This window comes from Opisthocomus hoazin, chromosome 32 (genome assembly GCF_030867145.1).
Source record: "Opisthocomus hoazin isolate bOpiHoa1 chromosome 32, bOpiHoa1.hap1, whole genome shotgun sequence".
NCBI classification, from domain to species: Eukaryota; Metazoa; Chordata; class Aves; order Opisthocomiformes; family Opisthocomidae; genus Opisthocomus; species Opisthocomus hoazin.
In genome coordinates, this window is record NC_134445.1 from 4,510,560 (window position 1) to 4,522,496 (window position 11,937).

At 73.9% G+C, this 11,937-nt stretch overlaps 2 protein-coding genes across 2 annotated transcripts; both read right to left on the bottom strand.

Moving 5' to 3' along the window:
- Positions 1-695: 695 nt before the first annotated feature.
- RDH5 (retinol dehydrogenase 5) lies at positions 696-4,564 on the bottom strand. The gene is made up of 5 exons (XM_075445686.1): positions 4,526-4,564; positions 2,888-3,208; positions 1,249-1,507; positions 1,014-1,177; positions 696-921 (listed from the first exon to the last, which is right to left on the bottom strand). The coding sequence occupies exons 2-5, from the start codon at positions 3,198-3,200 to the stop codon at positions 698-700; spliced, it is 960 nt and encodes a 319-aa protein (XP_075301801.1). The 5' UTR covers positions 3,201-3,208; positions 4,526-4,564; the 3' UTR covers positions 696-697.
- A 375-nt stretch (positions 4,565-4,939) lies between these two features.
- On the bottom strand, positions 4,940-7,162 carry BLOC1S1 (biogenesis of lysosomal organelles complex 1 subunit 1). The gene is made up of 4 exons (XM_075445695.1): positions 7,017-7,162; positions 6,675-6,747; positions 5,428-5,560; positions 4,940-5,195 (listed from the first exon to the last, which is right to left on the bottom strand). The coding sequence occupies exons 1-4, from the start codon at positions 7,075-7,077 to the stop codon at positions 5,085-5,087; spliced, it is 378 nt and encodes a 125-aa protein (XP_075301810.1). The 5' UTR covers positions 7,078-7,162; the 3' UTR covers positions 4,940-5,084.
- Between the last annotated feature and the right edge of the window lie 4,775 nt (positions 7,163-11,937).

Sequence of the window (11,937 nt, forward strand, 5' to 3'; positions counted from 1 at the left end):
CCCCCTCCCCTCTCCCTCTCAGATCCTGGGCATCATCTTCGCCTGCTGCCTGATGAAGGGCATCCGCAGCGGCTACGAGGTCATGTAGCCCCCCCTGGGCGCCGTGGCCCCCCCCGGAGCTCAGCGTGGCCCCCCCATCGCTCGGGTGGCTGCGGGGGCCAAGGGGGCTGCTCCCGCTCGCTCGCCCTCCGCGAGCTCCTCCGGGGCAGGGCCCCACGTGCCAACCCCCCCCCCCGGGGGTCGCTGCGCTCGGACCCCTCCCCGCGGGCTGCTGGGGGCTGGGGGGGCCCGGGGGGCGTCCCTGGGTTTGGAAATAAAAAGAGAAGCTTCCGTAGAGCTGCGTGTCCCCCTGCGCTGCCGGGCTGGGGGGGTCGGGGTCCCTTGTGGCTGTGGGGGGTCCCCCTGAGGGGGCTGGGGGGGCCCCCAGGTGCTGCCCTGCTCTGTGACTGAGACCTCCCCACCAGTGAGGGACTGGTCCCACTGGGAGCCATGGGAGCCACAGCATCCCCGTGGGTCCCCCCCGGGGGGCCGTGGCCCTGGAAGCCCCCCCCCCCCCCCCCAGCTGCATTGGGCTGGGGTCTCCATGGGCCGTCCCCCCGCCGCAGGGGACGAGCAGCGCGGGCGGCACCGGGACCGAGTGGTTTATTCGCAGCGCTGGGGGGGGGGTCCGGCAGCCCGGGGGGGCCGCGGCGGGGGGCTAGCGGGCGCGGTGGGCCGGCTTGGGCAGGATGGCGGCCAGCGCCATGTCCACCAGGCAGGCGGGCAGGTAGGAGGCCGGCAGCCAGAGCAGCTTGGCGTCCCAGCCGGCGCTGTAGCGGGTGCGCGGGTGCCGGGCGCGCAGCGCGTGCTCCATGCAGCGCGTCACCTTGCTGAGGTCCGCGTCGCAGATGACGCCCATGATGAGCCGCTGCACCTTGAGGTCTGCGGGGTGGCGGTGGGGGGGAGGGGGTCAGCCCGCCCGCAGCAGGGGGGACGCCGAAGCGGCAGGCACCCCCCCCAAAAGCCCCACTCACACTGGTGGAAGAACTCCTCGCCGTAGCTGCGGCGCGTCTCGGGCGGCAGCCGCTCCCAGAGCCGGCGCAGCGACGCCTCGATGCTCGCCAGGTCGGTCACCGCCGTCTTGAAGAAGCCGGGCTCCACGATGCTGACCTTCACCCCGAAGTGGTACATGTCGCGCCTGCGGGACGCGGCGGGGGTCAGGGCGTGGGGTGGGGGGGTCAGCGGGGCGGGCGGGGGGCCGGCACCCACCGCAGGCTGTCGGAGAAGGCCTCGACGCAGTACTTGGAGACGCAGTAGCCGCCGCCGTTGGCGGAGAGGCGGCCGAGGACGCTGGAGGTGTTGACCACGCGGCCGCGCGCCCGCTTCAGCAGCGGCAGGAGCTGCAGCGTCACCTCGATGGCGCCGAAGGCGTTGACGGCCATCACGCGGCGGTAGTCGTCCGTCGCCATCCACTCCGTGGGGCCGATGGGGTCGGCCACCCCCGCGTTGTTCACCAGCCCAAAGAGACCTTGGGGGGGGGGGGGGGGGGGGGGGGGGGGGGGCCGCCGTCCCCTCCTCTGTGTCTCTGCCCCACGGCACCTCCCCGGGACCCCAGTCCTGCCCCGGTGGGACCCTCCCCTCCATCCCGCCCCACAGCCCCTCGCAGGGACCCCCCGCCCGACAGCCCCCCTCCAGGGCTCCCCACAGGACCCCCCGGGCAGGACACACCTTGCCCCACCACCCCACTCCAGACCCCCCCCTCGTCCTTCGCCTGGGGTTGCCCCCCAGGACCCCCCCGTTCTGCCCTGCACCCCCTCTCTGGCGCTCCCCATCTTGCCCTACAGCACCCCTGGCTGGGTCCCATCCTCTTGTCCTACAGCGTCTCTCCAGAGACACCCCCCCCCCTGCTCCTCACCAGGCCCTGGGACACCCCGTCCCAGTCCCCAGCACCCCCTGGGAGCCCATCCCACCTCCCAGCACCTCCCTGAGACCCCATCCCAGCCCCCAGCACCTCTCCTGGGACCCCATCCCACCTCCCAGCACCTCCTGGATCCCATCCCAGCCCCCAGCACCTCTCCTGGGACCCCATCCCACCTCCCAGCCCCTCCCTGAGACCCCATCCCAGCCCCCAGCACCTCTCCTGGGACCCCATCCCACCTCCCAGACCTCGCTGAGACCCCATCCCAGTCCCCAGCACCTCTCCGGATCCTGTCCCATTCCCCAACACCTCTCCTGGGACCCCATCCCACCTCCCAGCACCTCCCTGCTCCCAGATCCCACAGCCCAGCACCTCCCCAGGTCCCATTCCACCCCCCCAGCGCTTCCCGCATCCCAGCCCCCAGCACCTCCTGGATCCCATGCTACCCCCCAGCACCCCCCAGATCCCATCCCAGTCCCCAGCACCACCTGGATCTCATCCCACCTCCCAGCACCTCCTGGATCCAATCCTACCCCCCAACACCTCCCAGTTCCCATTCCAGCACTCAGCACCTTCCCAATCCCAGTCCCCAGCACCCCCCAAATCCCATTCCAGTCCCCAGCACCTCTGGGATCTCATCCCACCTCCCAGCACCTCTCCTGGGATCCCATCCTACCCCCCAACACATCCCAGTTCCCATTCCAGCCAGCAGCACCTTCCCGATCCCAGCCCCCAGCACCCTAGAGACCCCATCCCAGCTCCCAGCACCTCCCTGGGGAGCCCATCCCAGTCCCCAGCACCCCCCAGATCCCATCCCCCTCCCCAGCACCCCCTAGATCCCATCCCCCTCCCCAGCACCTCCCTGGGGAGCCCATCCCACTCCCCAGCACCTCCTGGATCCCATCCCAGTCCCCAGCACCCCCCAGATCCCATCCTGCACCCCCCCAACCTCACGCATCCCACCCCCCCGGGTCCCATCCTGCCCCTCACCTTCCTCGCCCACCTCGGCCCTCACCCACTCGGCGGCGCGGCGGACGCTCTCGGGGCGGGTGACGTCGAGCAGGATGGTGCGGAGGTGCCCGACGCAGCCCCGGCGCAGGCCCTCGGCCCCGCTGGGGGTCAGGCAGGCGGCCAGCACCCGGTAGCCGCGCTGGGCCAGCCGCCGGGCCAGCAGGTTGCCGAAGCCGCTGTCGCAGCCGGTGATGAAGACGTGCTTGTCCTTCACCGAGGGCAGCGTCCGGCGGTCCCGCACCAGCCAGCCCAGCGCCCAGGCCAGCGCCGCCAGCAAGACGTACAGCAACATGGCGGGGCCTGCGGCGGGGGGCACAGGGGGCGAGGGGCAGCCACGCACCCCTCCCCACGCAGGGCGACCTCCGGATCCCCTACGTCATGGGGGTCAGAGCCCCCCGGGGCAGGGTGAGCAATGAGGGTTGAGCCCGGCTTGGGGCAGGACCCCACAGACCCCCCCCAAGTGGAGGGTGGGTAAAGGGGGGGCTGAGGGTTGAGCCCGGCTTGGGGCAGGACCCCACAGACCCCCCCCAAGTGGAGGGTGGGCAGTGGGGGGGCTGAGGGTTGAGCCTGGCTTGGGGCAGGACCCCACAGACCCCCCCCAAGAGGAGGGTGGGCAATGGGGGGGCTGAGGGTTGAACCTGACTTGGGGCAGGACCCCAAAGACCCCTCCCCAGGGGAGGGTGGGCAGTGGGGGGGGCTGAGGGTTGAGCCTGGCTTGGGGCAGGACCCCACAGACCCCCCCCAAGTGGAGGGTGGGCAGTGAGGGGGCTGAGGGATGAGCCTGGCTTGGGGCAGGACCCCACAGACCCCCCCCCAAGTGGAGGGTGGGCAATGGGGGGGCTGAGGGTTGAGCCTGGCTTGGGGCAGGACCTCATAGACCCCCCCCAAGTGGAGGGTGGGTAAAGGGTGGGCTGAGGGATGAGCCTGGCTGGGGCACATGAGCCTCAGGCCGTCCCCAGGCGCCATGGGGCACCCGGGCAGTGGTCGCTGCCCCCCGGGGTGGGGGTGAGCCCCCCCAATGCCCCCCCCCCCGCCGGATGAGGCTCCCAGCTCCCTCCCACTGAGCAGGGCTGGGGTCAATGCCCAAGGTGGGTGGGGGGTTTGGGGGGCATCCCAGCTGACCCCCCCCGGCTTCACCCTGGCCCCCCTGCCCCGTGCGGGGAGGGGGTCATCACTGCTGTTTCAGGGACCCCCCCACCCCGCCTGCCCCCCCCTCCGGTAAGGAAGCCCTGGGGGGGCTGTGTCCCCCTCCCGCAGCCCCCTTTGGGGCCTCTTCGGGGGCATCAGGACTCCCCCATCGCTCCCAGCGGTGGGTGCTGGGACAGGGGGGTACAGGCTGACCCCAGAGGGGTGGCAGCCCCCCCCGCCCCGTCCCTGCCCCCGGGGGCTGGGGGGGGGACCCCTGGCTTCTGCCCTGGGTCCCAGGAGACGCGTAGCAGCCCCCTGCCCAGGAGCCCCCCACCCAGCTCAGATGGCGAGGACCCAGGGGGTACCCAAGACCCCCCCCCATCGCACCCTGCAGCCATGGGGCAGCCCCACGGTGGGGGTTGCTATATCCCCAGCCCCCCCCCCACCAGCCGGCTCGGGGTGTGGGGGAGCCCCCCCCAGCCCCCCTACCTTCGGTGGGGCAGAGGGTCTGGGCGCTGCTGCGGCGACGGCGGCCGAGTCGGTCTGAGCCGGGGGGGGGGGCCGCGGCCGCTCCTCCCCCCGGTCACCGGGCCCACGCAGCCCGGGGTCATGGGCGGCCAAGTCCCCTCGGGTGGGGGCAGCTCGGGGGGGGGGGGGGGGGCCCGGCACGTCGGGGTGTGGGGACCCCCCTCGCTGCCTTGGGGGACCCTCGCCGCGGAGGAGCCCCTGGCCTGAGCCAGGAGGGAGGGAGACCCCCCCCAACCTGCTCCCCCCCCCCCCCCCCCGGTGCAGACCCCCCCGGGGAGGGGGCATTGCCCGGAGCGGGGGGCCGCGCCCCCCCCCGGGGATTAGAGCCCAGAAGGGCCCCTTTGTCCCGGAGAAGAAGGGGCCTCAGAGCCGGGGTTAAGCGGATGAGGGGGCTTAGGAGGGGGCAGCAGGCGGCCGTGCCACCCCCCCCGCACCGCCACGCTTTATTCTGCCCCGGGCCGGGGGTCTCCGCGCTGGCTGCGCAGCCCCCCCGGCGGGGGTGGGGGCCGGGGGTCCCGGCTCAGGGGCCGGGGGGCTGCAGCTGCCCCTTGTAGACGTACTCGAGGGCGGTGGCGATGGTCCGCATGTCCAGCTCGATGCTGCGCGCCCAGTTCTCCACGTCGCCGATCTCCTGCCGGGACGGGGGGTGGGTCGGGGGGGGGGGGGTCTGGGTGGTGGGGACCCCGCGGGGGTGGGGACGCAGCCCTCCCACCCCCCCCACAGAACCCCATCCCTTGGCCAGCACCAGTGACACCGGCGGGTTCCCACGGGACCACCGCCCCGAGGCGGTCCGGGAGGGGAGTCCAGGGGTGGGGGTGACCCCCCTCCCCTGCCCGGGGTGGGGGGGGGGCCGGGACCCCCACCTTGAGGGCCTGGTTGAAGTTCTCCACCATGGTGATCCACTGCCCGGTCTGCTTGGCGAACTGGGCCGCCTGCGCCTGCAGCGTCTTCACCTCGTGGTCCAGCTTCCGCTGGTTGACGTAGGCCTGGGCCACGCTGCGGGGGGGGACGCGGGGGGACACAGGGGGACATGGGGGGGACGCAGGGCATGGGGGGACGCGGGGGACACAGGGGGCGTGAGGGGACATGGGGGGACACAGGGGGACACGGGGGGATGCGGGGCGTGGGGGGATGCACAGGGACGCGGGGGGACACAGGGGGTGTGGGGGGACATGGGGGGACACAGGGGGACATGGGGGGATGCAGGGCGTGGGGGGATGCACAGGGACGAGGGGGACACAGGGTGTGGGGGGACATGGGGGGACACAGGGGGACATGGGGGGATGCGGGGCGTGGGGGGACGCACAGGGACGCGGGGGGACACGGGGGGTGTGGGGGGACATGGGGGGACACGGTGGGACACAGGGCATGGGGGGATGCAGCGGGACATGTGACATGGGGGGACACGGGGGGACACGTGGGGACTTGGTGGGACATGGGGGGACACACAGGGATGCAGGGGGACAGAGGGGGTGTGGGGTGACACGTGGGGGGACACGGGACAAGAGGGGACACAGGGGGACATGGGGGGACAGGGGGCACGGGGGCCCACCCCAACAGCCCCGCGGTGGGGGGGGACCCGGGGAGGGGGGAGCAGCCAAAGCACGGGGGCTGTGGGGGGGCTGGGGGTCCCCGGGGGGAGAAGGGGCCAGGGAGCTGAGAGGGGGTCCCTGGGCGGGGGGTTTGCGGGGGAGGAGACCCTGATCAGGGTTTGGGGGGGGTCCCTGGCTGGGGGTGTGCAGGGGACGGGGCTTGGGGGGGTGCCCAGCCAAGGGGGTGGGGGTGCGGGGGTCCCAGGAAGGGTTTGGGGGGGGGGGGTTTGTGGATGGGGATTTGGGGGGGCAGGGGGCACTGGGCTTGGGGGGGGTCCCTGGCTGGGGGTCTGAGGAAGGGTTTGGGGGTCCCCAGCCGGGGGTGGGGGTGCAGGGGTCCCCCGGCAGGGTTTGGGGGGGGGTCCCTGGATGGGGATTTGGGAGGGCAGAGGGCACTGGGGTTGGGGTGGGCCCTGGCCGGGGCTTCCAGCGGCTGGGGGGGGGGGGGGGGGGGTCCCGGCAGGGTCTGGGGGTCCTGGGCCGGGGGTCCGGTGGGCGGGGGGGGGCCCCGGCCTCACCCCACGTTGAGGTGATCGACCAGGGCCTCGGTCAGGCGCGTGGCCGCCGCGATGGCCTCCCTGCGCCGCCGCTCTGCGTGACGTCACCAGGGAGCCGCGTGACGTCAGCGTGCGGGGCGCTGACGTCACGCGCTACCCTGCCAGTCACCCCCCACCCCACCCCCGCCCCTCACCGCCACGGCACGCCCCACCCCGTCTTGACGGGCAGCCCCGCCGGCCAATGAGGTGCGCGGCCCACCCCCCCCCCTCCCCCGCTGTGAGCGGCAGCTCCCGCCGCCAATCGCACCGCCGCTCCGGGGCGCGGGGCGGGGCCGGCCGCCATTGGGCCGGGGCCGGGCTCACCCTGCAGCTCCCGCCGCTCGCTCTGCCGCGCCTGGTGCTCCTTCAGCAGCCGGGACAGCATGGCGGCCCCGGTACCCCAGTACCCCCCGGTACCCCGGCACCGCCCGGAGCCGCACCCGCCCCGGCCCCGGCCCGGCCCGGCCCGCCCCGCGTCACCTGACCGCCACGTGACCACCGCCCCGCCTCCTGGGGCCTGTAGGGGCCTATAGAGACCGTAGGGGCCGGGCTGGCGGTCTGGGGGGGCTGCAGGGGCTCGTTGGGGCCTACAGAGGCTGTAGGAGCCGGGCTGGTGGTCTCGGGGGGCTGCATGGGCCCGTTGGGGCCTGTAGAGACCATAGGGGCCGGGCTGGCGGTGCTGAGGGAGTGTAGGGACCCATTCGGGGCTATAGAGGCTGGGCTGGCGGTCCGGGGGGGCTGCAGGGACCCACTGGGGGCTATAGGAGCCATAGGAGCCGAGCTGGCGGTCCCGGGGGGCTGCAGGGACCCACTGGGGGCTATAGGAGCCGGGCTGGCGGTTCGGGGGGGCTGCAGGGGCCTATAGGGGCCGGGCTGGTGGTCCGGGGGGCTGCAGGGGCCCGTTGGGGCCTATAGAGGCCTATAGGGGCCGGGCTGGCAGCTCCGGGGGGCTGTAGGATCCCACTAGGGCCTATAGGAGCCGGGCTGGTGGTCCTGGGGGGCTGCAGGGACCCACTGGGGGCTATAGGGGCTATAGGAGCGGGGCTGGCGGTCCCGGGGGCCTGCAGGGGCCCGGGTCTTGGCCTGGACGGGGCACACCCGTAGATGAGGGGTCTATAGGAGCCAGGGTGAGGGCTATGGGAGCCCAGCCGGCAGCCTAAGGGGGCCACAGTGGCCTGTGGGGGGGCTGTAGGTGCCTGAGGGGGCTGTGGGGGTCCGCAGGGGCTATGGGGGTCTGGGTGGTGGCTTGTGAGGGTGGCAGGGGGCTGTCAGGGCTATAGGGAGCTGTTTGGGGGAGTGGGGAGCTGAGGGGGGTACAGGGGCCTGGTTGGGGGTCTGTGGGTGCCGTAGGAGCGTGGCTGGGGGTCCTTGGGTGCCGTAGGAGCATGTCTGGGGGTCCGGGGGTGCCGTAGGAGCATGTCTGGGGGTCCTTGGGTGCCGTAGGAGCCTTGCTGGGGGTCCATAGGTGCCATAGGAGCATGTCCGGGGGTCCTTGGGTGCCATAGGAGCGTGTCTGGGCACCTGTGGGTGCTCTAGGTCCCATCTGGGAGTGCCGTAGGGGTTTGTGCTGGGGGAGGTGTGGGTGCCGTAGGGTCCAGGTGCGGCGGCTCCGTGCGTGACGGCTCCGTGCCAGGTTCCCCGTCGCTCCGCTTCTTCCAGCTGTGCTGGCTGCTGGTCCCAGTACCAGCATGTGGCTCGGCTGCGGGGTGCTGGGGTCCCCCCACTCACAGTCTGGGGGTGCTGGAGGCAGGGGAGCCATCTCGCCTCCTCCCGGTGGCCTGTGATGAGCAGGGCAGTGCTCTGCTCCCGGGCAGGGGGGAAGGAGCTGAGCACGGCGCTGGTGACCCCCGTCTGCCACCCACCCTGCGCTGCCTGGGCATTCCTGGCTCGCCCGATTCCTCGGGCCAGCCCGGATCGGGTCGTCCTCGCCGGCGCGGGCCGGTGTCGGTGCAGCCGCTTAGGCCGTGGCGTGCCAGGACGCGGCTGGCGGGGGCGGGGGGAAGCACCGGCTGCACGCCTGAGGTGCGGCTGCTGCCGGCAAAGCAAAGCGCCGTGGAAATTAAATTGGGCTGCAGAGTGCCGGAAGGGTGAGCTGGCAGCGCGCCGCGATGCGGCTGAGCTCACCGGGCTTCGTCAGCCCCAGGCCCGGCTGAGGCCGGCCGGGAGGAGGAGGAGGGGAGGAAGATCTCGTCACCCCCTCGGGTTGGGTGGGGAAGGGAGTATGAGGAAGGCGAAGAGGAAGGCCGGGGCTGGGGTGGTGGCGAGGGGTGCGCAGGGCTCGGGGTGCCGGTGGCACGGAGTCGTGCCGCGTGTCGGCCGCTGCTTCTCGAGCCGCCTTTGGGGCGGGGGTTGCCCGCTCCCGGCCCCTCCGGGAATGGGAACCGGGCTGGGCTCTGCCCGGGGGCTCCGCTCCGCGGTCCGTCGCCGTCCCCTTGCCTCCGCGCCCCGCGCCGCTGACCCGGGGGAGCTGCCACGGCTGCAGGAACCCGGCCGTAAAATGGGGCTGAGATAACGCAGCGAGGGGGTCAAAATAACCCCGCGCGCTGCCCGCGCGCCCGGCCGGCGCTGGCCCGCTCCGGTCGCGTTCTCGCCCGCAGGAGCCCCTGTGGCCTTGGGGAGGGCGGAGGAATGAATTTCGCTGCGTTCATCGTTAGCTGACGAGCGCGCCGGGCCAACGGGTCCGCTGTGGGGCAGAGCTGGGCCCTGCACCGGGCTTGGCGTGCGGCGGGGCCGGCTGCTCGCCGCCGAGGGTTTTGGGGGTGTCGGGGGGCTGGGGTCTGCGGGGGGAACTGCCGGCAGCTCTGCCGCCCACCGCGGACGAGGCGCCGCTCCCAGAACCGCGCCGGCCCGGTTCCTGCCCTTCCTTCCGCAGGAATGGGGATTGCCGCCCGCGTGGGACCGGTCCCGGCTCCAGCGCTCGCACCTCTCCGCGGCGCGGGGGCTGCTGGGGTGAGGCTGCGGCGAGCGGGGCTCGGAGCGACGCGAAGCCTCCAGCCGCCAAACCCCTGGTGCTCCGCGCCCGTGCCGCCGGGATCGGCGTGCCGCCGTGAGCCGGGCCGCGGGAACGCTCCCCGCAAACCCGGCCGGCGCTGGAAGCCGGCGCTCGCACCGGGGATGGAATTCTCCGGAGATGGCGCAGAGGGGGGTGACGGGGTGCCGCTCGCGCTGCCCGCTCCTCCGGCTCGTGGCGTGCGGCAAAGCCGGCCCCGCCGACACCGACCACCGGTGGCTGGTGCCAGGGTGGGACGAGGCCGGGACCCCGAGGTGGGAAGTGTCCCACTGTCCCTTCCCCAGCCGCTTTGGGGGCTGGAAGTCCCCGTCCCGGGGAGCTGCCGGTGCTGAGCCGGAGCAGCTGGCCTCTCCGGCGCGTTGCCGGGCCCGGCGCGGGGAGCCGTGGCAGCCCCGGGGTCCGTGCCGGCCATGCTCGGGGCGCAGGGTGGGCTCCCCCGCGCCCAGGGCACCCCCGCGCCCAGGGCACCTCCCTTGGGCTGCTGCTCGGGTTCGGGGCTGTTTGGGGGAGATGAGGGGGGCTTGGAGGCTTGGGGGAGGCTGGGGTCGGAGGCTGGAGGAGAGCAGAGCCATCCCGCTGGGATCCCGTCTCCTCTCGCCCTGCTCCTGGGCACCCGGAAGCCTTGATCCCATTTTTTGGGGGTCCCCTCTGTGCAGAGGGGTGGCCCCGCGAGCCCGAGCCGTGTTTTTGCCGGGGTTGGCGGCTGGTCTGGCTGCCCAGCCGGGGCCACCTTCCTCCCGTCTGCCCCCTTCCCCCGGGCAGCGGCGCTGGGTGGGGGGCGGCCGAGGCTGCGCAGCCCCCCGGGACTGAGCAGCCCCCCGGGACGGGGCTGTTCCCGTCCCCCACTCCCGGCGGGGGTCGGTGCTTTCCCACGGCCGGAGCTCGACGGAGGCATTGGGGCTGCGAAAGAGGGGAGACGGCGTGAGCGTGGGGAGGGCTGGGGGGCACGGACCCTCCTGGCCCTGCTCTCGGCCCCCCCAAACGCGCGGGGCGGCCGGCAGCGAGGAGGAGGAGGAGGAGGTCGGGGTGAAGGGCTGTTCCCGCGTCCGGCGTGGGGCCGGAGCCCGTTCACACGCCCGCCGCGGCCCTGCCAGCTCCCAAATATCCTCACAGGCCCTCGGAGAGCGGGAGCGGTTAAAAATAGCCGGTGTGCTGGAAAATATGACAGCCCCCCCGTTCCCCGCCCCCCCAAGCTGCCGTGTGGGGCGCGGGGCCGTGCTCAGGCCACCGCCGCTCCCGTGGGACCCAGCCCCGCTGCTTGGGGGGTCCTGATGTCCCGGCACCGGCCCTGGCATGGAGGGTGGGGGTCCCGCTCCGGCCGGGAGCCGGGTGCTCCTCGCCTTTTGGGGTGCAGGGGGGTGGCTCCTGTCCCAGGCCAGGTTTGGGGGTGGGTGGGGGGCCTGGCGGGAGGCTGGGGGCTGGACTCGGCTGTCCTGCGCCCCTTCCCACCGTCGCGTCCCCGTGAGCGGGGCTGGGGGGCTGCGGGGGTGGCAGATTGCCCCCGCGGGGCGGCCGTGCCGGGGGGGGTCGCTGCGGGTGCCGGGGTGCTGCCGATGCCCGACGCCCTCCGCGCGCCCTCCTCCGCTCCATCCCAGCTCGCGGGGGGCTGCAGGTGGGCGATTGCCCCCCGGCTGCGGACCCCCACTGCCCAGCCCGGGGCTGTGCCCGGTGCCGCGACCCCGTTTCGCCAGTGCTGGAGGGGGGTGGGCAGCGGTTTGGGGCCGGGGAACCCCGGGGGGGGTGACCCGTGCCCCCCAGGGGTGGGGGAGACCCCCCAGCAGCGGGGCTGGGGCTGGGCTGGGGGCTGCGGCGTCGGCATCTGCGTGCGGGTGGGGCTGGGCTGGGCTATGCGGCGTGGGGTGCTGGGGGCCGTGGGGTGCTGGGGGCCGCGATGTGGGGTGCTGGGGGCCGTGGGGTGCTGGGGGCTACCATGTGGGGTGCTGTGGACCGCAATGTGGGGTGCTGGGGGCCACAATGTGGGGTGCTGCGGGCCGTGGGGTGCTGGGGGCTGCCATGTGGGGTGCTGGGGGCTGCGATGTGGGGTGCTGGGGGCCATGATGTGGGGTGCTGCGAGCCGTGGGGTGCTGTGGACTGCCCTGCGGGGTGCTGTGGGGTGCTGTGGGCCATGATGTGGGGTGCTGGGGGCCACAATGTGGGGTGCTGCGGGCCATGGGGTGCTGTGGGCTGCCATGTAGGGTGCTGGGGGCTGCGATGTGGGGTGCTGTGGGCCGTGGG

Coding starts and splice junctions, on each gene's coding strand:
- RDH5 (XM_075445686.1), bottom strand. CDS start 3,200: ATGTTGCTGTACGTCTTGCTGGCGGCGCTGGCCTGGGCGCTGGGCTGG. Junction 1,508..2,887: donor GGCCGAGGTGGGCGAGGAAG/GTGAGGGGCAGG, acceptor CCCCCCCCCAAG/GTCTCTTTGGGCTGGTGAAC. Junction 1,178..1,248: donor GCCTTCTCCGACAGCCTGCG/GTGGGTGCCGGC, acceptor CGCGTCCCGCAG/GCGCGACATGTACCACTTCG.
- BLOC1S1 (XM_075445695.1), bottom strand. CDS start 7,077: ATGCTGTCCCGGCTGCTGAAGGAGCACCAGGCGCGGCAGAGCGAGCGG. Junction 6,748..7,016: donor CGAGCGGCGGGAGCTGCAGG/GTGAGCCCGGCC, acceptor GACGTCACGCAG/AGCGGCGGCGCAGGGAGGCC. Junction 5,196..5,427: donor ACTTCAACCAGGCCCTCAAG/GTGGGGGTCCCG, acceptor CCGTCCCGGCAG/GAGATCGGCGACGTGGAGAA.